This window comes from Giraffa tippelskirchi, chromosome 13 (assembly GCF_054371585.1).
Source record: "Giraffa tippelskirchi isolate mGirTip1 chromosome 13, T2T-mGirTip1v1.2.pri, whole genome shotgun sequence".
In the NCBI taxonomy this organism is placed as follows: Eukaryota; Metazoa; Chordata; class Mammalia; order Artiodactyla; family Giraffidae; genus Giraffa; species Giraffa tippelskirchi.
The window spans coordinates 39,857,416-39,884,862 of record NC_137287.1 but is presented as its reverse complement, the minus strand read 5'-3'; the positions used below and the strand labels follow the sequence as shown (position 1 = coordinate 39,884,862).

Below are 27,447 nucleotides of genomic sequence, written 5' to 3'. Positions count from 1 at the left end.
TGTTGCGGCATTAGCAGCCTCAGGCTGGTGTCTGGCAGTTCTTCCCTGGGGCAGTCCCCGCCTGCCCAGGCCACCCTCGAGGCTCTGGTGCCTGGCTGGTCCACCCAGGGCTCCCACGGGGCTGGTGGCACCTTGACGATGTGTGGGTGTCATTGGCATGTGGACAGGCAGCCTCCTGCCTCTGCCCTGCTCAGCTGGAGTCGTGACTCCCGCTTCCTGTTGCCCATCGAAGTGGGTGGGTGGGGGTGCTGCTTGCTAGCTTCCAACCCTGGGACTGGGGAATGAGGCAGGGAGAGCCAGGAGTCTCGGCTTTGTCCTTAAAAGTGATGACGTGGAGAAGCAGCAGAAGATGTTGGGCTGTAAACAGGGCTGGTCTTTCATGATTGGGTGGCCTTAGTTTCCCTGCGGGGATGCAGCTTGAGGGAGATTCTGGGTGACCTAGTTTCTCGGGGGTAGGGACAAGAACAAGCCCTGGACTGTGGGCATGGCTGGCCCTCTTTTCTAGTCCCGATGTGGCTCTTGGGTTGGCAGCCTTCTAAGCCCCTGTTCCGATAGGTGTGGGGCCCCAGAGCAGTCTCAGGGTGGAAGTCCTGCCTCCCTGTCCCCCCTCCCTCCCGTGTGTGGGGGGTGGTCCTCTGTAGGATGAGAGAGAGGTGAGAGCCAGGAGTATAGCCACCAGCTTCGTGGAGGGGGCGGGACGCAGCGCAGTCTGGCCCCTCCCTGGACCAGGGCTACAAATACCCCTGGAGTTGGGGTGCCAGCGCTGCTGTTGCACCAGCCCTTGCAGTCTGTCTCATGCCACAGACGCACCCCCAGCCTGGACCTCAGACCTCTACTGGGACGCAGATCCTGAGCCTATCCACACACCTCAGGTGAGTTCAGTGTGGGAGTGCTAAGCAGGGGCTGGATGGGAATGGACTCTAAATATTTGGGCTTCAGTTTCCCCACGGAGGAGGAGAACGGACAAGGCTGTGAACCCAGCACCACCCTGGGGAGACCTGGAGAGCAGCAGGGGGCGGCGGACTGTGGGCGGCAGAACCTGACCCGGTCCCCGCGGCCAAGATGAAGGGTGGGCTGGTGTGTCTCACTCCAGGTCCACGCTCAGGACCGGCAGTGTCTGTCCCTCTAAGACCGCCCATGGGCGGGCCCCTGACCTTATTGGCCGCGCTCTGGGCGCTGGGGGCTGCCAGAGCCCAGGCACTGCGCATCGGAGCTTTCAACATCCAGAGCTTCGGCGACAGCAAAGTGTCGGACCCGGGCTGCGGCGGCGTCATCGCGCAAGTGAGGCTGGGGTCCCGGGGCAGAGTCGCGGCTGGGCTCCTCTGACTGATCTGCGGTGCGCCTGACTCTGCACCTGCTGGCCCCTCCCCCAGATCCTGGCTGGCTATGATGTCATGCTTGTGCAGGAGGTGCGAGACCCCGACCTGAGCGCCGTGTCCGCGCTCATGGAGCAGATCAACAGGTGCAGCGGGCAGGGCCCAGCGTGGGGAGCCCCGGCCCGGACCCCAGGTCTCGGAACGATGCCTTGACCCCAAGCCCGGCCCGTATCTCCGCAGCGTGTCCAGGCACGAGTACAGCTTCGTGAGCAGTGAGCCCCTGGGTCGGGACCAGTATAAGGAAATGTACCTGTTCGTCTACAGGTGAGGGGAGGGGCCGCGCGGTGCGCGGAGCAGGGCTCCCGCTCACGGCGCCCACCCGTCCTTTACCCCCTGCCCTCAGGAAGGACACGGTGTCGGTCGTGGACACGTACCAGTACCCGGACGCCGAGGACGCCTTCAGCCGGGAGCCATTCGTGGTCAAGTTCTCGGCACCCGGCTCCGGTGAGGCCCCGCCCCGCCCCTCTGCAGGCCCCGCCCTGCCGCCGGCCTCTGACACCCAGCCCCTCCTGCAGCCACCAAGGAGCTGGTGTTGATTCCGCTGCACGCGGCGCCGCACCACGCCGTGGCCGAGATTGACGCGCTCTACGACGTGTACCTGGACGTGATCGACAAGTGGGGCACCGACGTAAGCACCCCGCGTCCGCAAGGCCCCGCCCCGCTCCCACGGCCCGAACCGGGAGGCGTGCTCCTGGGTCGGCCACAGAGCCTCAGACCGGGCCCCTGCCGTGCCCCGCAGGACATCCTATTTCTGGGCGACTTCAACGCCGACTGCAAATACGTGCGGGCGCAGGACTGGCCGGCCATCCGCCTGCGCAGTAGCGAGGTCTTTAAGTGGCTCATCCCGGACAGCGCCGACACCACGGTGGGCAACTCAGACTGCGCCTACGACCGCATCGTGGTCTGTGGCTCCCGCCTGCGCAAGAACCTGAAGCATCAGTCAGCCACCGTGCACGACTTCCAGGAGGAATTCGGCCTGGACCAGACTCAGGCAAGTCCTGGGCCCTGGGGCGAGAGGAATGCTGGACCCAGATCCCAACCTCAGGGTATCGGGCACTCCCCTGCTTGCACTAGCGTTTCTAGAAAAAGCCCTTAGAGGTTCAAGTCTGGCCTATGGAACAAACCTGGGGTGGCATGCAAGAAGCTCTTTACAACCCTGGAGTGGGGTCCTGAGACTGTGCTCCCAGCCCACCCACAGGCCATAGCTGGTGTAGATGCCAACGCCTCCCCCCAGGTGCAGCGGTTTGTTTGGACACCCTTACTGGGTAGGGGGCAGTTTTCTGGGGTGGTGCTTGAAGGAGGACTGGCTGCTCAGCAGGGTCTCAGGCTTGGCGCCTTCTCCCTCCAGGCCTTGGCCATCAGTGACCATTTTCCTGTGGAGGTGACCCTCAAGTCCTGACAGCCCTGGGGCCTGGCTGGGGCAGACTGCCTGCAGACTGGCCACAAGGAGCAAGCCCCACAGGACTCCTCCAGCATGGCCAGCCAACCCCCAGCAAGGCTGCAGGGCAGGGGCAACTAGGCCTGGACAAGTGATGGGACCATTCGGAGCCCATTTTCCCATCTGTGAAATAGGCTGCAACCACCTACCTCATAAGGTTGTGAGAAACATCTTCCAGCATGCTGGGCATGCAGCTGAGCTTGATAAACAGCACACGCTCAGCCAGGGCCCCACACACATGTGGGCTCTGACTCCTCCAGGTCCCTTCTTAGGGCTCAGCCCTTCTGGGACACAGACCTTGGTCCTGCCACCCAGCAGATCCCTGGTCCCAAGCCACCTAGGGAACAGGGACAGCCTGGCCTGCCCACGCCACCTTTTCTGCTGGGAACCCACCATGTCCAGACTGGGCTGGCTCCAGAAGACAGTGCCTGTGCTCACTGGTGGAAGCTTCTTGCTCTTTGTGTAAACTAAGTGCTTCCAAGCACCTGAACTGAGTGCACATGGGCTAAGTGCTCTCACACACACGTCGTGTGGATGTGCAAGGCCAACCTCCCAATCCTCAGCGATCTTCCTCCAGCCCTGGTTCTCAGGTCTGCAGGCCTCTAGCAGCACTTGTGGGTACGAGGGTCCTGCCCCACCCAGCACTGCAGTTGGTGGGGGTAGGTCAGGAAGGTTGTCCCCCTACCACCCGCTGGTTGGCAGCCCTGGGACTTGTGGAGAGCCCCTCATTGGTGAGTGGGCAGGCTGGGTGAGGGTCCCGCCCATAGAACCCCAACAACTCACTGTGGTACAGCCCCTTCAAAGGTGCCTTCCTAGTAGCTTCCTCCTCAGGAGCCCTGCGCTGGGCAAAGGCTCGCCAGGGAGGCTTGCCCCCGAGAATGGGGGACAAGCCAAACTGGGGTACACAGCGTAACTGACAGGGACCTGATAAGGTCGCTGGTTTTCGAAGATCTCACCTTTCGCAGGATTTAACTGGCTTGAATTATACCTTTGTTTCAAAAGAGTTTGGACAACCTTTTCTTGCTAGATCTTTCTGAAATAAGATTTAGGACACTTGCAATGTAAAATGCCTCCCTCCTTCCTCTCCAAGTTATCCAGTTTCTCTGAAACTTGTACAGGTTTTCCATCCAAACATGGTAGCCCAAGGTCTTTCCCCATTTCCTTCTCTCGTGGGGCTCGTCAGGGCCCACCAACTACTTGGCCTTATGCCTCTAGCAATCAGGTGTCCCACTAGCCAGGAACGGGAAACTCGAGGGCTTTATTCTGCTCTGGGAAAAAACAGCACACATGTTCAGTGGTGACATTGTCGAGGTCCAGGAGGGGCCCACCTGCCAGCTTATTATCCCCAGTCAAGACACTGCTTGCCAGCTGTGCCCCTCAAAGGGCACTCGGGAGTGGCAGCAGGTCTTGAGACTATGGCTGTGAGGATCAGGGCCTTCTAGGGAGATGGGCAAGACAAAGGAATGGAAGTAATTTTAAATTGGAAAAGACTGGACTTAAGTCCTCTAGAGCCACAGTGCCCGGAGGGGTGGGCTCAGCCAAAACCCTGGAGGGCAGCCCTGCCCTCAGCCTTTCCTCTGTCGGAGCTTCTCCAAGTACACCCGCAGCGACTTCTGGATGGAGTCTCTGCAGATGAAGCTGACAAAGTTCTGGATGTCAGCGTCGCGCTGCCTCAGCAGGCGGTCTGCCGTGGCCTTTCGCATCATGTTCTTGGTCAGCTGGCGCGCGTGATCTGAAGAAGACGGGGCCCACCTGTGAGGACCCGGGCTCTGTGCCGGGACAGCGGTATTGCCAAGATGCCCCAGATGGTTCCAGCCGAAACTCCGGCAGAAAACTCAAGTGAGCAAAGGGAAGAAAAGGAAAACCACTCGTCCCCTGCTGTCTGCCGCCTGCTTTTAAAAACATACAGGACGATACTGTGAAAACTGCCTTGTCAGCCCGTTATTTTCCCTCAGCTATGTTGTCGGGAATATCTTCTATGTCGCTAACTATTCCTTTACCATGTCATTAACGGCTGGCTGTGCGGTATTTGGGCATTGGCAAACCTGGCCCCCCACAGCTACAAGAGCTAAGAATGGTGGTTGCATTTTTATATATGGTGCAAAAAAAATTTTAAAGGCTAGTATTTGTGACATGTAAAAATCACTTGAAATTCAGAATTCAGTAGCTTGGTGTTCCAGTAACACTAGATACACTACCTAGTTCACACACCCTGAGGCTGCCCTCACTCCGGTGCTGTGGTTATGGCAGTGACCGTGTGACCAGCAAAGCCGGACATCTCCCTGGCCCTCTACAGACAGTCTGCTGACCCCTGGTTTCTACTGTCGTTGACATAAGCACTCCTACTGCCAGATGTAGAGCTTGTAAGCTGTTTCCAGTTGTCTGTGTAGTGAGTTGAATAGTGGACCCCAGAAAGGTATGTGTAAGTGGCCTGATTAGGAAAAAGGTTTTCGCAGAGGTAACTAAGATGAGATCATTTTGGATTTAGGGTGGGCCCTAAATCCAGGGAGGGCTTCCCTAGTGGCTCAGTTGGTAAAGAATCTGCCCACAATGCAGGACACTGCCTGCAATGCAGGAGACCCAGGTTCGATCCCTAGGAATATCCCGTGGAGAAGAAAATGGCAACCCACTCCAGTATTCTTGACTGGGAAATCCCATGGACAGAGGAGCTTGGTGGGCTATGGTCCATGGAGATGCAGAGAGTCGGGCACGACTTGGCGACTAAACCACCATAACCACTGCCTGAATCCAAGGATAGGTGTTAGAAGGAACGGGAGGTTTGAGATATAGAAACATGTAGAGGAGAAGGTGTGTGAAGACACAAGCAGGGGCTGGAGTGATGCAGCCACAGCCCAGGAGTATCTGGAGCCCCCAAAGATGAAAGAGGCCAGGAAGGCACCTCCCCGGGGCCTCTGCAGGGAGCAAGGCCCTGTTCACACCCTGATTTTAGACTCTGGCCTCCAGACTCTGAGACAATGCATTTCTCTTGTTTTAAGCACCTAAGCACCCTCACCCCTCAGTTTCCCATCTTGTCACTTCTTACACCAGCCTCAGGACACGAAGTCAGTCTGCTACTGTGAGCGGCTCATCTGTGTATGGCTTGAGAACTCCTGGTCTTATCAGGAGCCTCAGGCTGAGAGGGGAGAGGGCTCTGCCGGCCCACCAGTACCCACAGCTGCTCCCCGACCCCCACCCCGCCCCTCACCTGGAACAGCCAGCCACCGGGTCATCTCTGAGACCGCTGCGCTCAGCACCTGGTCCTCTGGCACCAGCTGGTCCACCAGGCCCACCTGGAGGGCCTCTGCCGGTGGGAAGAGCGACCCCAGCTGCAGGGCCTGCTCCGAGGCGCGGTGCCCGATGGTGTTCACATACATGTCTTTGAGCCTGGAAACAGACACCCGACTTGGAGTGGGGGCTCGGGGCTCCTGGCCAGGGGGTGGGGGCAGTGGGCCTGGCCCCCAGCCTTACCAGAAGGGGGCGATGATGCCCAGCAGGGTCTCGTTCAGCCCTATGTGGTACTTGGGGTTGTCAGCCAGGACCCGGCAGTCACAGGCGAGGGCGATGAGACAGCCCCCCGCGGGGCAGGCTCCCTGCAGGGAGAGCCAGACCACTGGGCTCCGGGGCCGCCGCGCTGGTCCCCGTAGTGTTCCAGAGAGCTGGCATGGGCACGCTCCGGGGCGGCCGTGAGCTCCCGGGTGCCTCCAGCCCCCTCCCCTCCCCTCCCTTTCCCTCCCTGTGCTGCACCAACCCTGTCTGGGGTGTGTGCGCAGCGGGACTCGCTCACCCATCAGCCTGCACACCCCTCTTCCCTCAGGGTCACTCGGGGCTGCGAGTGGCTTCTCCTCTCTCAGCTCTCGTCTGGTCCCTCAGACCCCAAATGAGCATCTGGCCTGGGCTGTCACCTCACGTCCTGCCCCAGAGGGCCTGGGGCCACCACTGTCCTCACCTCCTGCACCCACTGTCCACATGGAGGTGGCCGGTCGCCCAACCCCACAAGTCTTCCCAACCCCAGCCCTCCTCTTCTCCAGCCGGCTCAGGCCCCTGGTCTCCGCCCCACCCTTGCCTTAGGTTAGGCCAGAGCGATGCTCCCCAGATGTGACCACAAGCCCTGGCTCCCATCCCCACACTCACCCCCACCATGTGGCCCCCTCTTCTCACCCGATCTGTAATGGCAAGCTGACCTCTGCGGGTCTCCCTGACTGCTCCCTTCCTCTCTGAGGGCTTTCTAAGGGAGGGCCACGTCCACCTACCCCAAGGGCTGGCTTGCAGTGAGCAACCCAGGTGGCCCCCCCAGGAGGAACACTCACGTTGATGGCGGCAACCAGCACCAGGTTGGACAGGTACGTCCGCAGCCACAGCTCCTGCACGGCCTTCCAGTACTCGGCATAATGGGCTGGGTTCCTCCCACATATCTCCATCAGGTCCAGGCCGGCAGAGAAGACCCTGGGGCAGTCCTAGGGGGATGGGGGGCACTGTCAAAGTCCGCCTTGGGGCCCAGGGAGCGCACAAGCGCTCGAAGGCGGAAGAGCTGAGGTCACGCTCAGCAGCAGGATGGCGCCCCCAGGCGCCCTGAGCTGGGGGCTCTAGGGACTCAGCCGGGACGCTCTGGACTGTCCCCTCTGCATCCTGCCATATTCTTCCCCTTCCAGCTTCAAATGGGACGGGCAGGCGGCAGGGCCAGGTGCTCCCCAGGGACATAAAACGCGGGCCCTGTGTACCCGTGCGCACAGCCTGGGCAGAGGAGTCAGAGGCCGGGGAGGCTCCTGACAGTCAGAGAGGACACGCGTTCTGGCTAAGCCCAAAGGGCCAGCAAACCACAGACCCACCAGGGAAGGAGGGCGCGGCAAGCGGTCAAGACACACCTCCCCTCTGCCCTGGGCCAGCACTTGTGAGACTGAAGGCTGGGCGGGGCAGACCAAGACAGAAGGGGACCAGTGCTCCCGGTGTGGACACCAGGTTCTGGGTGCTCAGTGAAGAACCCAGGCTGGGGCAGGAGGGGGTCCCCGGCCGTCACACGGGGACCTTACGCCTGGGTTTCCCGCGAGCCCTCACTAGAGCATGTCTGGAACCCGAGGCTGCTGTGAGGTTGCTGATCGCTAAGCAGAGCTGGCTACAGTCGCCACAGGCCAGTGCAGATGACAGCCGCCACCCCCCCCACCAGTGTCCGTGAGGAGGGGCAGCCACACTCGACATCCCCTACGTCCTCATACGAAGTGACTGAAGCCAAGTGCAGGGCAGGCGTAGACGCACCCCGTGCTTCTCATATACACGGTGTGCAGGGCACCTGCAGGCTGGCCTTGTTTACATGGAACGCATTCCACTCTTGCCTCTAAAGCACCCCCAGGGATGGGAAGCTGGGCCGTCGGTATGAGTGTCCTACCGTCTCACCGGCCGGAATCTTGGGGTGGTGGTGGTGAGCTGCCCTGCTCCGAGGACGTGGCAGGACGGCCGTCCAACTTTCCAGCCTTCCTCCTTAACCTGTTCCCACCAAGAGCCCCTGGCTTCTCCTCCCCGCCGCCCCCTAAATTCAACACACTTTCTCAGCACCGAAGTCGACAGGCCGACAGTGCGGCCCACGGTCCTGGCACTGGAGGGAAGCAAAGGCAAAGAATTCTATTCTGGATGTGAGAGAAGCAACTGCATCGATGCCAGCTGGGGTTAACTTCTGCCAGACAGAAGGGATGGGGGCTGGCCTGTTTCTGCGACTTCCGACTGCAGTGATTCTTCTGCAGTGGGTCGAGGTCAGGAGCAAGTGAGCAAGGGAACCTGTTGTCTGTTCTTGCTCCCTTCCCCGACCCCGCTGCAGTAGGGGCCCCAATAGAGCTTTGCCTGAATTTCTTGTCGGGCCTCTAGTCAATTTCTATTGGATGAGCAAGGCCAAGAACACTGGTCAGTATCAGATTTAGGGCCCCTAGTGTGTGGCTCGTCCCCTCCTGCAGAGGGGATCTGGGCACCTCTGGGACCCCCGAACGCAGCTTCCCGGTGGGCAGCAAGTGGCTACCTGAAGCCCTGCCTTCCTGACCCAGGGGGGCTCAGGTCCCTCATCTAGGCAACACTGCCCCCGCCTCCTCGTCCTTTCCCCTCTCCCGGTGTTTCTCTACTTCTCCTCTCTGTCCTTTCCTCCTCCTGTCTTCTCCTTTCCAGAGTGGATGTCGGGCAGCCACAGCCTCACTCCTCTCAGCTGGCGAGACCTCTGGCCGCCCACGGTACACCTTGACCGTTGCCCACCAGAGGCTGGAGAGTCTAGCCTCACTCATGCAGACCCTGGCCCAGTGGGCCACCCCTGCCCAGAGAGCCACAAGAGTGACAGTTTCAGTTCTCATGTCGGGTAGCGGCTGGAAGCCCCATTGTCCTGGCATTGACTCATCTTTATTTTCCTGTTCTCTTTCTATTTTTCAGTCTTTTCTGTCCCTCCCCTGTTTTACACCTCTCCCTTGATCCTTATACCTGCACTCCCATCCTTTTTTATCTGGAAAACCTGCCCGTGTCTACAAGTTTGTGTCATTGGTATCTTTGCCTTATGTCGTTTTGTCTGTCCAGCTGCCCTGCTGATGTTGTGGGCACAGTGGAGGACTTTAGCCTTGAAATACAAAGGCAGCCCTTGTATTGTATATCTCAAACACTGCTTGAGACTCCAACCTTGGGTTACGTGGTGGGATTTTAAAGACAGAAAAGAAAGGAGCTTTCGTTTCTCCCTCCTCTGCTTTTGCAATGCAACTGTTCTGACTGCGCGCTCAGGAACTACCTGATTCATCTGTAGTCCCTCAGAATGAAGGAAAAAAGCGTGGGGGGAGGGCACTTTAAATTCAAGTGGGAAAACTAAGAGGCCTCTGGCTCTGTCTTTATGTAAAAATTGACTTGTAAATGGGCTGTATTCAATTGGCTTAAAGGCAATTGAGCCCTTACATATTCTCAGAAACATAGAAGAGGCTCATCAGAATACATTTTGGGCTCCTGTGATCTGGGAAAATAGTCAATATTTGATTAACATCTGGTATTAGTGCTGGCTTAGGCTTATGGGTTTAATTAACACAGACCTGTACTTTAGAGTCACCCACATTAAGTATTGGAGAAGGCAATGGCACCCTACTCCAGTACTCTTGCCTGGAAAATCCCATGGACGGAGGAGCCTGGTAGGCTGCAGACCATGGGGTTGCTAAGAGTCAGAAACGACTGAGCGACTTCACTTTCCCTTTTCACTTTCATAGATTGGAGAAGGAAATGGCAACCCACTCCAGTGTTCTTGCCTGGAGAATCCCAGGGACGGGGGAGCCTGGTGGGCTGCCGTCTATGGGGTCGCACAGAGTCGGACACGACTGAAGTGATTTAGCAGTAGCAGCACATTAAGTATTATTTCCCATCTGCTGCTAAGTCGCTTCAGTCGTGTCCGACTCTGTGCGACCCCATAGACAGCAGCCCACCAGGCTCTGCCATCCCTGGGATTCTCCAGGCAAGAATACTGGAGTGGGTTGCCATTTCCTTCTCCAGTGCATGAACAGGAAAAGTGAAAGTGAAGTCGCTCAGTCGCGTCCGACTCTTAGCCCGACCCCACGGACTGCAGCCTACCAGGCTCCTCCATCCATGGGATTTTCCAGGCAAGAGTACTGGAGTGGGGTGCCATTGCCTTCTCCGAAAGGAAACTATAAGCAAGGTGAAAAGACAGCCTTCAGAATGGGAGAAAATAACAGCAAATGAAGCAACTGACAAAGAATTAATCTCAAAAATATACAAGCAACTCCTGCAGCTCAATTCCAGAAAAATAAACGACCCAATCAAAAAATGGGCCAAAGAACTAAACAGACATTTCTCCAAAGAAGACATACAGATGGCTAACAACCACATGAAAAGATGCTCAACATCACTCATTATCAGAGAAATGCAAATCAAAACCATAATGAGGTACCATCTCACGGCGGTCAGAATGGCTGCTATCCAAAACTCTACAAACAATAAATGCTGGAGAGGGTGTGGAGAAAAGGGAACCCTTTTACACTGTTAGTGGGAATGCAAACTAGTACAGCCACTATGGAGAACAGTGTGGAGAGTCCTTAAAAAACTGGAAATAGAACTGCCAAATGACCCAGCAATCCCACTGCTGGGCATACACATGGAGGAAACCAGAACTGAAAGACACACGTGTACCCCAATGTTCATCACAGCACTGTTTATAATAGCCAGGACATGGAAGCAACCTAGATGTCCATCAGCAGACGAATGGATAAGGAAGCTGTGGTACATATACACGATGGAATATTACTCAGCCATTAAAAAGAATACATTCGAATCAGTTCTAATGAGGTGGATGCAACTGGAGCCTATTATACACAGTGAAGTAAGTCAGAAAGAAAAACACCAATACAGTATACTAACGCATATATATGGAATTTAGAAAGATGGTAACAATAACCCTATATGTGAGATAGCAAAAGAGACATAGAATAGTCTTTTGGACTCTGTGGGAGAAGGTGAGGGTGGGATGATTTGAGAGAATAGCACTGAAAAATGTATATTATCATATGTGAAACAGAATGCCAATCCAGGTTTGATGCATGAGACAGGGTGCTCAGGGCTGGTGCACTGGGATGACCCTGAGGGATGGGATGGGGAGTCAGGTGAGAGGGGGTTCAGGATGGGGAACACATGTACATCCGTGGCTGATTCATGTCAATGTATGGCAAAACCACTACAATATTGTAAAATAATTAGCCTCCAATTAAAATAAAAAAAAAAAAAAGAAACTGATGTCCAGCTTCAAAGGGTCCCTGGAGCATCCCAAAGAGAGAAGCAAAGCTAACTGGGTTCACTGGTTGTGTTAAATTCCGTGGGAAACACTGTCCAAACTCACTGTTGCTGGCCTCAGGTGGGACCATTGGGCTCTCCCCAGTTTTATCACGACCGCCAAACAGATGGGGAGGGGGCTTGGGGTGCTTCCACTGTCCAGTCTTTCCCCTTACTCTGTGTTCAAAAGCCCCGTTGGGAACACTCCCAGCTCGAGGCCCCCAGGTCCTGGCCCGGTGACATTTCCCACTGCGCCCAGCTCCAGTTCCTCCAGGATCTCCTTCCCTCCAGGCCCCGGCAGCCCAGACACTGTGACTACCTACTGAGCTTGCCACTTCCTAGCAGCCCACTTCCGAGGGTTTACAGATGCACAATCTCAAGCAGTACAGCCTCACATCAGGGACACTGTTACACACATAATAAGACGTAAGCGTCAGAGACAACAGATCTCCCTCAGGGAGCGCCCTGGCAGCACAGTGGCACTGCTTCGGAGGTCCCCTGTGGGGAACCCCTCATGTGAGGGGCCGATGACCAGAGACGGCTGGTTAGGAATCGACGGGAGAGCGGAGGATGCTCCAAACCCCAGGAGGTGAGAAGGGCATTCGGAGGGCCCTCAAGCCCCTTCTGACAAAAGCCTCCTGGTGAAGTGCCTCTGCACCCGGGACTTTGTTTCTAGGAGCCCTCTGGGCCACAGGTTTCTCAACATGGGAGGATCCTCTTCTAAGCCAGAAGAAACACCTCTGCACTGTATCCTTAAAAGCTGGAAATCTAAAAAAACAGATGGGTTGAAAAGGGAAAAACTTAAACTGTACTCTAACACTGCCTGACCTTTATATAAGTTGGGGTGATGGAGAAAAACTGTGAAGGAAGAATTATAAACATATGTACAAACTCAAAATATGCCTTCCTTGTTTCACATGCCCATGCAGCTATCTGGAAAGAAAGGAGACCTTTATTTTACTCTTTTAGAAAGAGGACTTTTACATGCAAAAGATTCCCTGTGAAATGTGGGGATGAGATTTTACATCTCACAGAAGCAGCTCAAAACCCTAAATGAGGCTAGATTCCCTGGCCAAGATTGTACCTGATTACTGCTGATACAGTTCAGTTGCTCAGTCGTGTCCAACTCTTTGTGACCCCATGGACTGCAGCACGTCAGGCTTCCCTGTCTATCACTAACTCCCGGAGCTTACTCAAATTCATGTCCATCGAGTTGGTGATGCCATCCAACCGTCTCATCCTCTGTCCTCCCCTTCTCCTCCTGCCTTCAGTCTTTCCCAGCATCAAGGCCTTTTCCAATGAGTCAGTTCTTCGCATCAGGTACCCAAAGTACCTGAGTTTCAGCTTCAGCATCAGTCCTTCCAATGAATAATCAGGACTGATTTCCTTTAGCATTGACTGGTTTGATTTCCTTGCAGTCCAAGGGACTCTCAAAAGTCTTCTCCAGCACCACAGTTCAAAAGCATCAATTCTTTGGCGCTCAGCTTTCTTTACAGTCCAACTCTCACATCCATACATCACTAATGGAAAAACCATAGCTTTGACTAGACGGATTTTTGTTGGCAAAGTAATATCTCTGCTTTTTAATATGCTGTCTAGGTTGGTCATAGCTTTTCTTCCAAGGAGCAAGCGTCTTTTAATTTCATGGCTGCAGTCACCATCTGCAGTGATTTTGGAGCCCCCAAAAATAAAGTCTCGCACTGTTTCCATTTTTTCCCCATCTATTTGCCATGGAGTGATGGAACTGGATGCCATGATCTTAGTTTTCTGAATGTTGAGCAGAAAAGGAATGGTTTGTGCAACTGCCAATACCTTTTGTCGCATATGAAGTTAACACCTCCTTCCATGTAGAAACCAACACCAAGAAAATCTGTCAACAAGCCATTTGACTTCCACAGATAATTATCTACTAATCCTTGCCATTCAATGTGGGCAAGGAAATGAAAACTGGCTCTCCAGCTTGTTCTCTTGGATCCCGCAAAGCATAAGAAGTCTTCTGACAGGAGGTTTTCATTTTCTCATAACCCTTTTCTTTTCAGTCATACTGATTTATGCTGCATTTTGTCTGGTGCTGTTGTCCGCCTACTGTTGTAAACCTGCGACCAAGACTTTTCCGTCCAAGGAGAATTCAGAAGGAAAAAGCCTGGCCTCTGAGACCTTGGCTCTAGGACCTGCCCGGAGAGGGATGGGGAGCACCGCTCTTGGAACAAGCAGTCTCCGGGGCCAGCCTGGGCCCCAGGAAGCTTCTGAAAACCAAGTCTGCACAGGGTCCAGACTTCGTGAAGTCGCATGGTTTCAAGGTCACCCCTGCCCAAAGGAACCCGCTCTCACCTACATCCAAGCCCAGGTATGGTGCATCGAGGCCTGCCCCAGGGCCTGGCCCCACAACTGCATGGGCCTGGGAGGCGGCCTGGGACAGAAGCATCAGCCGCCTGCGGGCGAACCAGCTGCTCACAGCCCAGCTCCCACGAGTCACACCCAGGACTATGACCCCTGGAAGGCCTGTGATGGTACCCGCACTTGGGCTGCCTGGGTTTTCTCCAGCCTGTGATGTGTGTGGCTTTCTGGGCTCGGGGCCTTGGGGGGAGCTGAGGAGGACTCACAGAAGTTAGGATGACGCCGCGGAAGGTCTTGTCGTTCTCCAGCTTCTCTAGGCTGATGACCACCTCCGTCAGCAGCTCCAGGCTGAGGGAGTTCACGGGGGGATTCCTGAACTTCATCACGGCTACCCCTAGTTTGAAAACGAAGAGGACAAAGCTCGTGCCAGCACGAGAAAGGTGCCCCCAGTCATCTATGGGAAGGCCATTGGAAGACACAGCTGTTGGGTTTTTTAAACTGAGGTGAGATTCATGTATCTTATAATAAAGGGAACCCTGTACACATCGGCAGTTACCATTCCTCCTGTTCCAGCCCCTGGGCGTGTGTACTAAGTCACTTCAGTCATGTCCGACTCTTTGAGACCCTACAGACCAAAGCCCACCAGGCTCCTGTCCATAGGATTCTCCAGGCAAGAATACTGGAGTGGGTTGCCATGCCCTCCTCCAGGGATCTTCCTGACCCAGGGATCACTAATCACTAGTCTCCTTCTTGTTCCTATGGACTTGCCAACTGTGGACCTTCTATGGAAGCGGAATCATAGAAAATATATGACCTTTTGTGTCTGCTTTCATTGACTGCTTCCAAGGTTCATCCACGAAGCAGCACGTGTCACTGCTTCGTTCCTTCTCAAGGTCAAATAACTTTCCGTGATCTGTGTGTGTACAGCACGTTCTGCTTATCCATTGACCGGCCAGCGGACACTTGAGTTAGTTCCACCTCTTGGCTATTGAGAGTACTGCTGCTGGGAGCACTCACGTACACATTTTTGTTGATCTTTCTTTTTTGAGTTTAAAATGTATTTTACTTTTAGACAACCTACATGACATGTTTTTTTCCCTCACAAACAATGCCACCACTCCAAACAAATCAATGTTCAAAACAAATGAAGAGCTCATGATGATATCAGTCCAATTTTCTCCCCGATACCAAGTCTGACAACCTCATGGGAGCAGAGGCCTTATTGTAAGTGAGCAACTCTAAGAACTAGATGTGCGAGGAGGAGCTCCAGTGGGGGGTTCTGCTTCACACTTGTTTAAGGATCAAGGGTAAGTGTATCAGGGGCCGATGTTCTCAAAACTCTCCGTTTATACATTCATTCTGCCAGCAGCAGGAAAAGCGGGAGTGAAGGGCCTGCCTCTGTGGACAGTGCAGCTGCTGGCCTGGCTGAGGCCATCTGTTTCCACTTCCCCGCCCAAGGGCAGACCCTAGGGGCTTCAGAAATGTCATCCTATGCAGAAGAATCAATCAGAACTTTCAGAAGTGAGCTCCCCAAACAAGGTTCGGAGGTAAGTTTCCGAAGCTGCCTCTGGATCTTTGCTGTTTAGTGAGACAATATCTAAGAGTTTGGGGGAAATGTAAAGGCCAAAGGTGAACAGATGGACTTGGACATCACCAGGTAAATAATCACACCCCTGGCATGGGGTGGGTACAAAATAAATGTTTCTTGAATGTTGAATAGAATCTAAAGTCAGCTTTTTTTTTTAAAAAATATTTTTAATTGGAGGATAACTGCTTTACAATACTGTGTTGGTTTATGCCATACATCAACACGATAGCACTTTGGCACTTAAATGAAAACATTTTATAAAGCACTTTTACTCCATTAATTCCTCCAAGTCTCAAGATGCCTGAAGGCCACCTGGGTCTGGCAATGAGGACAGAACCATGCTTGGCTTTGACCTCAAACTCAACCTCCTACCAGGATAAGCCGGCAATGTTTAGGAGGCTCAGAGCTGGGAGGCCGAGACAAGCTTGTCCTAAAATGTGAGTCTGTCTGTCTCTGCCCCCAAGCCCACTCAGGACCTAGCTCTGAAGGGCTCTCTGGTGGAGAAAGCACAGCTTTCTCTTTCAAAAGTGCTCTTTCTACCTCTTTTTTTTTACCCCCCTTGGAGACTTTTAAGAGGTGTTCTGATGGAGGTGGGTAGGAGTGATTTTACTTGTGGCTCCTGGCTGTAATTAAAAAAAAATATCTGCTGGGTTCTGTGCCACCTGGGAGTATTAACAAAAAGTTAAAAATGTTATTTCAAGGTGTTTCCAATGCTTTTCGCTTCCCAAGTTAATAGCTTGTATAAGGAGCACATACCCCAACCTTTAAAAACAGAAACATGTTTATCTTCATAATGAACTGGGGGGGCGGCGGTGGTGGTGAAACACCTCGACTGCTGATGACCGTTAGCTTTGAACTCAACAGAAACTTACTTCAAAATCAGGCTTTATCTCGGGATCTTTGGAAATTCGAGCGCTTTCCCGGGTCCGGATTCTAGGTCTGGGTCCGGAGCCTGGGGCCCCGCGGAGCCCACTCTGCTGCCGGCGGTCCCCCCGTTCCTCACCGCGGGGATGCCAGGCGCTCGGGGTCGCTTACCTGCGGCCGCGTCCGGCTCCACCAGCACCCGCTGGCTTCCGAAGCGCCGAGCGCCGTCCCCGCCGCCGCCGGCCGCCGGCTCCGTGCGCCCTAGGGTCGTGCCCCGGAGCAGCGCCCCTGCGGAGGTCAGCGTGAGATCGGTTAGCCCCAGCGCCCGGCGCCCCGCGCCCGGCGCCCCGCGCCCGGCGCCCCGCGCCCGGCGCCCCGCGCCCGGCGCCCCGCGCCCGGCGCCCCGCGCCGGTCACGCACACGAACGGAGCAGGGTGCGCGCAGGGAAGCGCACTCCCGACGCCAGCGCCATCTTGGCCGAGAACGGGCAGGTCGCGGCGCCGGGGCGTGGTCTTGCCGCCCGCCCCGCCCCCGGGGCCCGGGCCGCTCCTCCCGGGCGGAGCCTCGGGCTCCGCGGAGCAGGACGTTTGGGCCGCGCGGATTGGACTGCACGTAAGTCACGGAGCCAGGGGTTTGCGCTCAGCGGCGGCCAGGGGCTGCGGGGATCTGGCTCTGACACTGGAGCGCCACTTCCTGCCGGCGAGGAACCAGACTTGCAGCTGCTAGCTTAGCCTGGGGCAGAACAGCTTGGTGACGGGAACTGACTTTCACCTTCTCAAGAGGCAGCTCACTCCAACGGGGCTCCTCCTGGGGGAGGGGGAGGCGACAGCTTCCCTTTGCCCTCAATCCTGCTGAACACACACTGTGCTGGCATTCGGTTTGAAAACACCGGACACAGGAAGGGCCAAGAGATTATAATGTCTTAAGCGGTCTTCCTTCTGGAACAAACTCGTTTTTGAGGTGGGGAAGTTTTTCCGTGGTCATCTAACACAGCAGTGAATGAGACCCACCTTTTTGGTCGGGCAGAATTCAAGGCCCCTGGAACAGTTGATAACTGCCCTGGTGGTCCAGTGGTTAAGACTGTGCTCCCAACGCAGGAGGCAGGACCCTGGCTGGGGAACTAAGATAAATACTTTCAGAGTTTTCCTGGTTAAAATGTTTTGCAGCTATGACTTTGGAAATGAAACCAAACATTTATTTTAGGCAATTGTGTTTAATTCTCTTGCAACTGAAGCGGCCTTGGGGGCAAAGGACAGGAAGGAGGCAGTGAACCTGGCAGACATTGCACTCTAATCCTAGGTTTATTCAACACAATTCTTTTACTCTACACAACAAAGTACAAAGACAACATCATCTAAAATCCTACAAAGTTACAAAACTCAAAACAAAATTGATAGTACTGACTGTACAATAAAAGCTGAAAAAGCAATGTACACGTTGCCAAGGTAACCAGCAAGACCACCAAGAATACCAACACAGTGGAGTTGGGGTGGGGTTCTGTGATGACCTGGCAGAGCTGGCTCTCAACAATTTCAGAAAGAAGGGGTCTGTGTGTGTGTCCTTGCACACGACTACGTGTGTAAAGAACCATTCCGGGCAGATGACGGGGGTGGGGGCGGTATTTGAGGTTAGGACTCAGGCTGGGGAGCAGGGCCAGGCTAACAGGAATAGCAGTTGCCTAAAAGCATGCCTTTCCTGTGGGACCCCCAGACCGGCCCCAGGTCATCTGTGGAATAGGAAAATGGGCTCCCAGGACGGGGCTGTCCCCCTACCTGGAGCCCCCTGCTCACCCCTGCTGGCTCTGCCTCTAAACTGACTCTCAGGAACTAGAAACATGGAATCGCTCTAGATAGAAAACTGGAGGGCATCTTTAACAAGTATGACCCCAGACCCACAACACTCCTGCAACTGGAAGCCCGCCGCCTGGGGAGACGTCTGATCGTCGGATCGCTGCCTCCACCTTGAAGCCTGCCCCGAGGGAGGGATTTCTTCCTTGTGACCCCTCTAGAAACGGACAAGAGCAGTGGGAGGGAGTCGCAGGGGCGGAGCTCCGGGCCCCGCCTATCTATCTGGAGGAGTTGGAGCTGGAGCGGCTACGGTGGCGGCGGCGGCCGGGCGAACGGGAGCGACGGCGTGCAGGTGACCTACGGCGTGGGGAGCGCGACCTGCGGGGGGGAGGAGAAACGGTGTCAGACTGGAAACCCACGGCCACGACCACAAGGGTGCAGCCGCCTTCACACAGGGCCGCATGGCTCTAACTTGCCAGTCAGACAGCTAGATCCCTCTGGGTGGCGCCGACAGAAGCCCTGGGGCCCTGGGGAAGACGGAAACGTTCCGGAGACTAAGGGTTCTGTCCCCCAGGGCCCTGCGGTGCAGCTGGCCAGCACTAGCAGAAGGGACGGCTCAACCCTGGCCTCTGCCAAAGCTGTAGGCTCCTCTGACCCTTCCGGTCTTCTCAGAGGGCTTCCCTCAATCGGGCAGCTCTTCCCTTCCCTGGCTGGACCTCCAAAACCACCGGTGCCAATGCTGCTTTCCCACCCCCATCAGGGGGCAGGCGGGGCTAGACAAGGTCCCGAAGTCATTGCCCCCTCACTTTGTTTTGTCAATATATAAAGGGAAACTGGTCCTAATCAGCCCCCTATGAAAGCCCAGAGTGACCCACCTTCTCCTCATCCGTGGGGGTGACCTGCGCCACATAGGAGGAGGTGGCAGCATCCTCCTGGGAGGGCTGAATCTCCGGGGGGGTGGCCGTGGCCAGGGGGCCAGCACAGCGGTGGCAGTGATCTCCTGGCCATCAATTTGTCCTATTGAAAAAAGGATAAAGTCACAAAATACCTATCAAACATGCACCTACTCTGGAGGGCGAGACAGAAAGGAGCCTGGGGGAACAAGGACAACCCACTCTGGTCACAGAGAAAAAGAAGCTCATAATCACTGTCACTGGAGCTTTCATCAGGAGACCCACCGGGGGCAGGACCCTAACTGAGGACTCCATCTTGGTGTGCTGGGATACCCTTCTGGGGAAGCCCATTCAAGTCAGCACCTAAAGAACAAGCAGGAACTTGCTAAGTGAGGGGAAGGGCTTGCCCCCACCCTGAGCTGGAAGCAGGTGCTGCGCCTGAATGCCCTCCTTGAAAGTAACAGGAAGGGGGCAGAAGAGAGGAATGAGGAGACAGTCAGGGGGCTTCAGCAGGACAGAGATGGGGTGAAATTTAAGAACTCAAGGGATGAGGGGGAGGGACAATCCCAGGAGCCTGGTAATGGGTCAGGTGAAGGATGATGGGCACCAGGGGTCTGGATGAGCTGTGATTTGGGGGGGAAGGGGAAGGGTTGCATCAGATGAAGAAGGGACTATTTCTGGGATAGGGAACAAAGGACAGGATGTTCAGGAGACTTCAAGTTTGTCTAAAGAAAGTTTGCAAAAAGTGCCTCAGGGAGGTGAGTCTGTGTGCAGCCAGTACTAAAGCCACACAAGTGAATGAAACCTGCAAGGGGAGGAAGCTCAGAATGGGGCATGAGGAACCTGCAGGGTCTCAGGGAGAGGCAGAGACTCAACAGTCCCAGGGAACCAAGCACAGCCAGTGTGTTCCCAAAGGGTGGGTGGCAGGCTCTTCTACCTTCTCAGCTTCTGCTTTCAAGAGAACTTCTGAGGTACTGACTCACATCAGTACAAATCCAAGATTTGCACCTATGTTCAGAACATACTTGAAAGGCTGAAGTAGATACAGCCTAAGATGGCCCTGGCCCATGGCCAAAAGCTAGTCCTGGTTAGGTATTGCATGCGCACTGACTATGTAACAACAAAGAAAAAAAAACAAAGGGGAAAAAAAAAAAAGGAGAAAAGTCATCCTCTGGCTAGCTGCCAGTAAAAACCAAGCCCTTCCATTTCTTTCTGGAGACTGAGCGGTTCCATTCAGCACAATACAAGAAGACAGAGAAGAAGTCCTATCAGAATCTTAAGACAAGGTGGAATATTTATCATCACACACATCCTGAATGTGTCTAAGCCTCCTAAATGTTTATCAAGTGCTCAGACTCCATCAAACACAAGACTGACAGTCTCTAAAACAAAGGCGTGACTCACAAAGTTAAGAGCTGATGCCTGCAGAGTGACGGATCCCAGTTTAAGCTCAACTCCTAGAAACACTCCAGGGGGATTTAAGGAGATTGAAAGACTTAGTACCTAAGTACCAAGGAAAATTTTGTACTACACAAACTCTACCAGGGTTCAAGGGCAATTATCTTTCAAACATTTAAGAGGTCCTCCAAGGATGCCAAGGTTCTCAGGGGTTCAGACTCTTTTCCCCACTCGGCCTGGCAAGCCATATGGGGCTCGGGCAGTCCTGGCTCAGCTCAGCTGCCTGGAGGATAGAAGCAGCAAGTGGGCACAGTGAAACCCACACTCCTTAAAGTGCTGCCTATTCAAGATGCGAAACGACTGACAAGTGTTCACAGTCCTTCAAAGGTTGTCAAAGCCAATACAAAGTGGCTGTAAACATCGTCAACAGTTAAGATGCATTTTAGGAAAGAGGTAAAATTTGTGGATTCAGCAAAGTTATCCTAAAAATGCTAAGTTTTAGCAAAACAGAAAGTAACTCAGGATTAAAGAAAACATGCCCATATAAAAATGATGCTTCATTATAGTCAAATACTTTGTGAAGAAAAAAAAATCTTTCATTTGATCCTTAAGCTTTAACAGATTGAAATATGCTAATATATTCATATTTGATGAATACTTTTTCAACAATAATGCTCTGTAGAACATGTTTTTGGTAAACACACAACCACTGAGTAAGAACTGGAATCTTGACAGAGCTCCAAGGAATTCCCACATGCAGCCAGACTGGAAATCAGTTCTTATCACACCAGGTGTGGTGGGCAGCTGGTCTGGGACAGGTCAGGGCAAGGCTGGACTTACCTCCGTCCATGTGCTTCAGCGCTTTCTCAGCCTCGTCTGGATTCTCAAACTCCACATAGGCATAGCCTTTAGACAAATGGGGGTGCATCCTTTCTACAGGCATGTCAATCATTTTAATTTTCCCATATGTGGAGAATATCTCCATGATGTGATCCTAGGGAGGAAGAAGGGTCACTTAGGCTCACCCTCCCATCACTTGTGTAAAAGTCAGAGAACTCGCCAGACAATGACCACACTCTCAGCACCCTAAGCACACACACAAAATATATTCCGTTAAAAGAAAGTAACCAGTGCTCTACTTGGTCACATGCCACCAACTCAGCCCTCAGAAATGCTGCATTCTACATTCACCTTCTGGCAGAGACAGGCTTCTCGTTTTCCATTTTAAACATCTGCAAGAGATACACCCCAATGTCCACTGGACAGAAGCAGGATTCCTCACCTTGGTCACATTCCTGGTGAGCCGCCCAATGTGTACTTTGGTGGGTTTAGGGGAAGGGCTCCGCCTTTTCCTTTCCTTTTCATCTCTTTTGGGTGGTTTGGACCTAATTGAAAAATACAAAATCCTATCAAGACAGTGAAACTCCTTTTTTGGTCTACTTTGGTAATAACTATGGTAACCTTATAGCCCCAGTCTGTAAACTTAGGTCCCAGATAACTCCTGAGTTTTGGAGGTGATCCCCTGAACCAACCAGTCCCTGGCGGAGAAGAGGGGCTGGAAGAGGGCTCACTTGGAGCGGGAACGCCGCCTGTTGTCGTGTCTGCGCCGAGAAGGGCTCGGGGAGCCGGAGGAGCTGCTGGAGCTGGAGCTGCGCGACGTGCTGGAACTTCCCGAGCGGCTGGAAGCTGAAGATGAGCTAGAGCCGCTGCTGGAGCCCGTGCTGGTGCTGGAGCCTGAGCTGGAGGTAGAGCTGGACCGGGACCTGAGGGGCGAGCGGGGGGAGGTCACCGGCGGGAGCAGTGCTTCCTCACGGCAGACAAGTCAAGAGGAACCGCTGGGCTTGTATTCTCAAGCCTCACGGCTTTCCCCAGCAGGGCAAACACCGACACCCTCCAGCCCCATCCTAACAAAGCCCTCGCAGGGAGAGAAACAGCATATGTACCGTGCAGTGACAGGACTGCTTCCTACCTATACAGAAGCCTTGCCTACCGGGAGGAAAAGGAGCAGTCTGGCAAGTCAGAGCCCCTGGCTCAGCTTGGAAAGCAGCTACTGACTGACACAGGCTGGTTTTCAACAGAAGGAAAAGGAAAGAGCCAGGCTAGGGTGATCCAACCACAACTCCAAATCAAAAGCACGCGCGAGAAAAGCATAACCCAAGATGGCATTCCTAACGCCTCCAAAAAAGAAAAAGAAAAAAACATACCAACACCGCCCTCCGTATGATCAGAGCAAAGCCCAAACCAGTCTGCCATAAATTAGTAACCTGAGTGCTTTCTTTATCAATAAAAAGACACTCTGCAGGCTCTTTGGGAAGAAGAGAGCCGTGGCCCTGGAAGTAAGGCCCTGACTCGCCAGCCCCACCTGGTGCTGCTGCTCCCGCTGGAAGCGCTGCGCCTCTTCCGAGTCTTATCCCTGCCACGATCCTTCTCACTCGACTCCTTGGTGGCCCCTTTATCTTTAGAGCGGTCCTTGGACTTCTCATCTGAGCGGTCTTTGCGTTTGGTGGGAGAAGGAGCCCTGGACAGTGAGGGAGAGTGTGAGATGACATGCCCCTTGGGCTGAACCCTGAAACCACAGCACAACCCAAAAGGGGATGCCAAGGGCTATAGAAACCCCAGACCACCACAGAGCAAAATGGTCTGTGGCTTAGGACACTTTCACTGTAAAATTCAAGATATTTCCAACGTCCCCCTTTATGAGGGCCCCTAGCAACGAGCACCCCAAAAGTAGCACTAGAAAAATCTGACAGAAGGATTACCTAGTGCTGGACTTTTTATTATTTTCTTTGACTCCTAGCAAGCTCTTCTTTTTCACTCCTGATAAATCCATTCTCCCCTTCTGAGGTGTTCAAAGCAGCAATGGCGGCCTCACTTATCTGAACTCTCACGTCTAACTTGAGTCTGAGAAACGATCCCTAATCGATTGCAATTTACGCCAAAGTGCAGCCTAATAACAAGATAAAAGGATTCACAGAGTAAATTGGCAAGGCAACAAATCTACTTTGCAGTCAAAAGCTGAGCATAGGAGCAGGCAAAAAGGAACACAGTCAGCAGTGAGCATCTACCAAGCCAGGAACACCCGGCGCCATTTCCTCAGGGATCCCGCCCCCACAGGAGGCACACCAAGAACCTCATCAGCTCAGCTTGTCTTTTTCTCAAGCAATGGTGTGGGTGGTGGCGTCCTGTTCTTTCACAGGTAGTACAATGCCCACTTCTCACCAGTTTGACGGTGAGCCCTCTACAGTCCTTTAGAGACACTACAGGAGCACTTTTGCATGCAGAGCAGAGAAAACCCTCCTAAGTGACAGGATTTGACCTCGTTTCACTGCTGAATCTTTGCAGGATACATTGGATAGATATTATAACTGGAAGCAAAAACCATTTCAAGTGACTGGTACCAGTATCGAAACATTTAATAACCAAACAAATGAAACGTCCCCCATTAACATTTAAAAAGTAGTAAAGTGAGACAAAACATAACAGAAATGTAACCTGTAGAATCTAGGTGGTGGTTCTGTGACCATTCAGTGCACTAAATTTTTTCAGCTTTTTTGTATGCTCACAATTTTGGAAATGGATGCATTCACCACATGTAACGGTTTAGCTTAGTTCCTGGGCTACAGCATGTACTCAGTAAAAGGTCATCAGTAAACTATTCAAGAAAAAACTATTAATTCACTATGTGCTCTGTTTCCTGGGGCTGTTGCCTTAAGTATTTCCAGTGAGGTTTTGCACAATTTGCTTGAGTTGTAGAAGCAAAGATCTCAGGATGTTAGCCTCAACTACTCCTATCTCACCTTCCTGTAAGTAAGTAACCTGGACATAGCCCACCAATCGGGATCCTGTTTCCATGTGTGCAGTGCTGCCAAAATGCTGGATAAACATTCTGACTCAAGAAAGAGTGCCCAGCTGTGGACAAGCAAATGAGAGTGCAAGAGAGTATTACCTGTGCTGTTCTTTTCCAGGGCTATAAAGTCTCTTTTAGAGGTTATGTCTTAAAATGATAGGGCATACACAAAAGAAGCAGCCAAAATTAAAATAAATAAATAAGGCACTACAGACACTCAGTAGGCAACATTGTACATGGTTAGTGTGCTCGCTTGGACAATCAGTGAGTATAATTCAGTGCTTAAGAGTCTGAAGTCTCCCCCTTGGGTTTGATTCAAAGCTCTGTTGTGTCTTTGTATCAATCCCTTAATCTTTCTGTGCCTCAATTTCTCATCAGCATTAAGGAGAGACAGATAGTTCCTACACTTCACAGCTGTCAAGAATATAAACCAAATTAACCGATAAAAAGAGTCTTGGGGATCTAGTTAAGGCTCAACAAATGTTAGCTAATATTAGGAGGAAGGCTTTGGAGGCTTTTCTCTGAGGCAAACTCTTGGCTCCGAAGTCACACAACCTCTGAATGATCAGCAGGGGTCCCTGCACTGCCCCCATTAGGATCACTAAGAGTAGCACTGTCCAATAGAAAGAGAGCCAGCTACAAGAGTACTCTAAAATTTTCTTGTAGCCAAGTTGCAAAGAAGTATTAGTTAACAGATGAAGTTAACTTTGAGTAATGTATCTATCTGACACACTACACCCCAAACATAATCTTTCACCCATCAGCATACAAAATGATTAAATATCCACTTTTCCCCATGCTACGCTTTTTAAACACATCAATTTGAACTAGGTACATTTCAAGTACTCAGTAGCCACGTGTGGCCAGAGGCTACCTTATTACACAGCTGACCTAGAATACATATTCCAGGGCCCCACCCCAGTCCTAAAGATGTGCTTTTTAGCTTGTGAAAACAACCACCACCGTTTATTCTCAAAATTCAATTAAGACCACAGAGTAAGGGAAGGCTTTTCTGGGTGTGGCATGAGGGCTAGAAAGCAAAGGTTGATGCTGTTTACACAAGTTCAGGTAACAGGACCTTGGTTACCTCCCCCATCCTCTGGAAAGGTGCGCGTCTAACAGCCAAAAATAGAGAACAATTAGTTATATCTCGAGTGGATGGCGTTTCAGCTCACATCTTCGAAGCACCTTCTCCATTTAAAGTACATTTCAGGCACAATTCATGCGAGATTGGAAAAGGCCACGCCTCTGCTCCGTCGATTTTAACCTTTCCGTATCCTCTCTTTTGGGGTTACCCGTCAAACTGGGCCCAAGACATTAGAGGCCGTATCCCCAAGGGCTAGCACCGGGAACGGCACACAGGAACTCCGCAGACGTTCGTGGAGTCGATGTTTGAAATTAATGGCTTCAAAGGAAGGGTCAGTCGGTCACCCAGGGAATCCCAAAAAGCATCTCGTATCCACCGGCCCCGCCCCACACGCGACCTCGCCGCCCCGCGTCCGCATTCACTCACAACTCCCCAGTCCAGGAGCCAGGCCGCGGGCGCTTCCAGGGCAGGGCCCGGCGTTGCGGGCCTGGGTCTCCAGCCCGGTGAGAGGGACTGGACGGCGGAGGCCGAATTCCCGGCCGCTCCGAATCCCGCGGGCCTCACTGGTCCCGCTGCAGAGCCGAGGAAACGAGGGCGCTCTTCCGCCCGCCGCGGCCCCGACCACTTCCGGGCCGCGGCTTCGGCGCCTCCCACTCAGCCCGCCCCGGGCCACACTCTTGCTTCTCAAACCCGGAGCGACGCCACGGGCCCCGCCGTCACCACCGCGTGGCCAGGGAGGGGGCCGGCTCCACGATGCGCCCCGCCAAACTTGACGGGCGGGCCCCAAAGCTCGGATGGGGTCGGATTTCCCCCTACTTACATCTTCCCGCCGCCGCGACCTCCTCCCGCTCTTCTCAGCCTCAGAGGGCGGCGCGGCTCTTGCGTCAGAATTAGGGAGCGTGAAGGCGCGGTCGTCTGGCGCGCAGCGATGACGTCGAGCGCCTCGGCCAATGGGCGCGAGCGAGAGTGTTAAAGGGCCAAGGCCCGTTTGGGGAGAGACGCGTCGGGGCGCTTACCCTGGAGGCGCGACCGGGGCTGCCCCGGGCGGGCTGCACGCCTCGTGGGGCCGTCAAGCTGGCAGCTCTCTGGGGCTGGGAGGGCTGCTTCGTGCGGGCAGTTCGCTGGCTGGCGCGGAGTGGGTTAAGGCGGCCGCGGGCCCGCCCCTTTCCGGGCTAGCTGCGGGCCTCGCGGCGTCCCGGGTCGCTGGGCTCCAGACCTCCGCCGCTTCGTGGAGGGTCCCGGGCGGCCTGGAGGAAGGGTGCGCAGGCGCTGCACGCTCTGGCGGCTGGCCGTGGACACCGTAGGGCGGAGGCTGCTTCGCGAGCAGGGCAGTTGCGGGGATGGGTTCGTGCAATTACCGCTCGTGGCGTGAGGGGTGACCCTGTAGGCGCAGATTCTGTGCCGGGGGAATTGTACCAGGAGGACAAGGCAGGGGGTAGTGCTGCCAGAACGAGCGGGCTGCAGAAGGCAGGGTGGAAGACAGTGTTCAGAAAGGAACGCGCCTCCGAGGAGCTGACCGTGTCGCTGAGGCCTGCAGTAGAAGGGCATGCCCGGCAGAGGGAACAAAAGGTGCGAAGGCTCCTTGGAAGAAACCGGGGCTAGGAAGGTGGAGTTTAGCGTTTTGAGGAACAGAGAACTTGTGCAACATACGGCGCCAAGGCTTCATCCTGCACTGTCCGAGTCTTCTGGCAAAGGCAAGAAGCTGAGGGTTAGAGGTCCAGGACCAGGCAGGAGGCTGTCGGAGTAAAACCCGGCGCTGAGCGGGCCAGGGCTTGCAGATTTGTTTACTGTTGTGTCCCTCCCTTCTCCGAGCTGCGCCTGGGAGGCAGTCAACGTTTCCTGACTGTTAGTGGGAGGAGAAGGCAATGGCAACCCACTCCAGTACTCTTGCCTGGAAAATCCCATGGATGGAGGAGCCTGGTAGGCTGCAGTCCATGGGGTCGCTAGGAGTCGGACACGACTGAGCGGCTTCCCTTTCACTTTTCACTTTCATGCATTGGAGAAGGAAATGGCAACCCACTCCAGTGTTCTTGCCTAGAGAATCCCACGGACGG

The 27,447-nt window shown here is 54.0% G+C and overlaps 3 protein-coding genes across 22 annotated transcripts; 1 reads left to right on the top strand and 2 right to left on the bottom strand.

Moving 5' to 3' along the window:
* The first annotated feature begins 431 nt into the window (after nt 1-431).
* On the top strand, nt 432-4,886 carry DNASE1L2 (deoxyribonuclease 1 like 2). Its single transcript, XM_081555375.1, is given in 8 exon segments — nt 432-872; nt 1,094-1,281; nt 1,374-1,462; nt 1,557-1,640; nt 1,720-1,882; nt 1,885-2,004; nt 2,116-2,367; nt 2,725-4,886. Coding segments are annotated over 7 exon segments (903 nt in total). The 5' UTR covers nt 432-872; nt 1,094-1,137; the 3' UTR covers nt 2,776-4,886.
* ECI1 (enoyl-CoA delta isomerase 1) lies at nt 4,054-16,866 on the bottom strand. Of its 15 annotated transcripts, none has more exons than XM_081555364.1 (7): nt 16,802-16,866; nt 16,390-16,669; nt 14,196-14,323; nt 7,122-7,268; nt 6,283-6,404; nt 6,020-6,198; nt 4,054-4,703 (listed from the first exon to the last, which is right to left on the bottom strand). In XM_081555364.1, exons 3-7 carry the CDS (start codon nt 14,310-14,312, stop codon nt 4,471-4,473), a joined length of 798 nt encoding a protein of 265 aa, XP_081411490.1. In that variant the 5' UTR covers nt 14,313-14,323; nt 16,390-16,669; nt 16,802-16,866; the 3' UTR covers nt 4,054-4,470. The 15 variants fall into 15 exon arrangements, with proteins under 15 accessions (XP_081411490.1, XP_081411484.1, XP_081411480.1 ...); XM_081555358.1 differs by having other exon boundaries at nt 4,054-4,648; XM_081555354.1 differs by having other exon boundaries at nt 4,054-4,706; nt 16,553-16,669.
* Nucleotides 16,867-17,574: 708 nt separating this feature from the next.
* Nucleotides 17,575-26,255, bottom strand: RNPS1 (RNA binding protein with serine rich domain 1). 6 transcript variants are annotated; one of them, XM_081555372.1, is made up of 9 exons: nt 25,820-26,255; nt 25,385-25,711; nt 23,219-23,406; nt 22,822-22,977; nt 22,031-22,222; nt 21,742-21,844; nt 21,300-21,453; nt 19,044-19,185; nt 17,575-18,546 (listed from the first exon to the last, which is right to left on the bottom strand). In XM_081555372.1, exons 3-9 carry the CDS (start codon nt 23,287-23,289, stop codon nt 18,447-18,449), a joined length of 918 nt encoding a protein of 305 aa, XP_081411498.1. In that variant the 5' UTR covers nt 23,290-23,406; nt 25,385-25,711; nt 25,820-26,255; the 3' UTR covers nt 17,575-18,446. The 6 variants fall into 6 exon arrangements, with proteins under 6 accessions (XP_081411498.1, XP_081411497.1, XP_081411496.1 ...); XM_081555371.1 differs by having other exon boundaries at nt 25,394-25,711; XM_081555370.1 differs by lacking the exon at nt 25,385-25,711.
* Nucleotides 26,256-27,447: the final 1,192 nt, after the last annotated feature.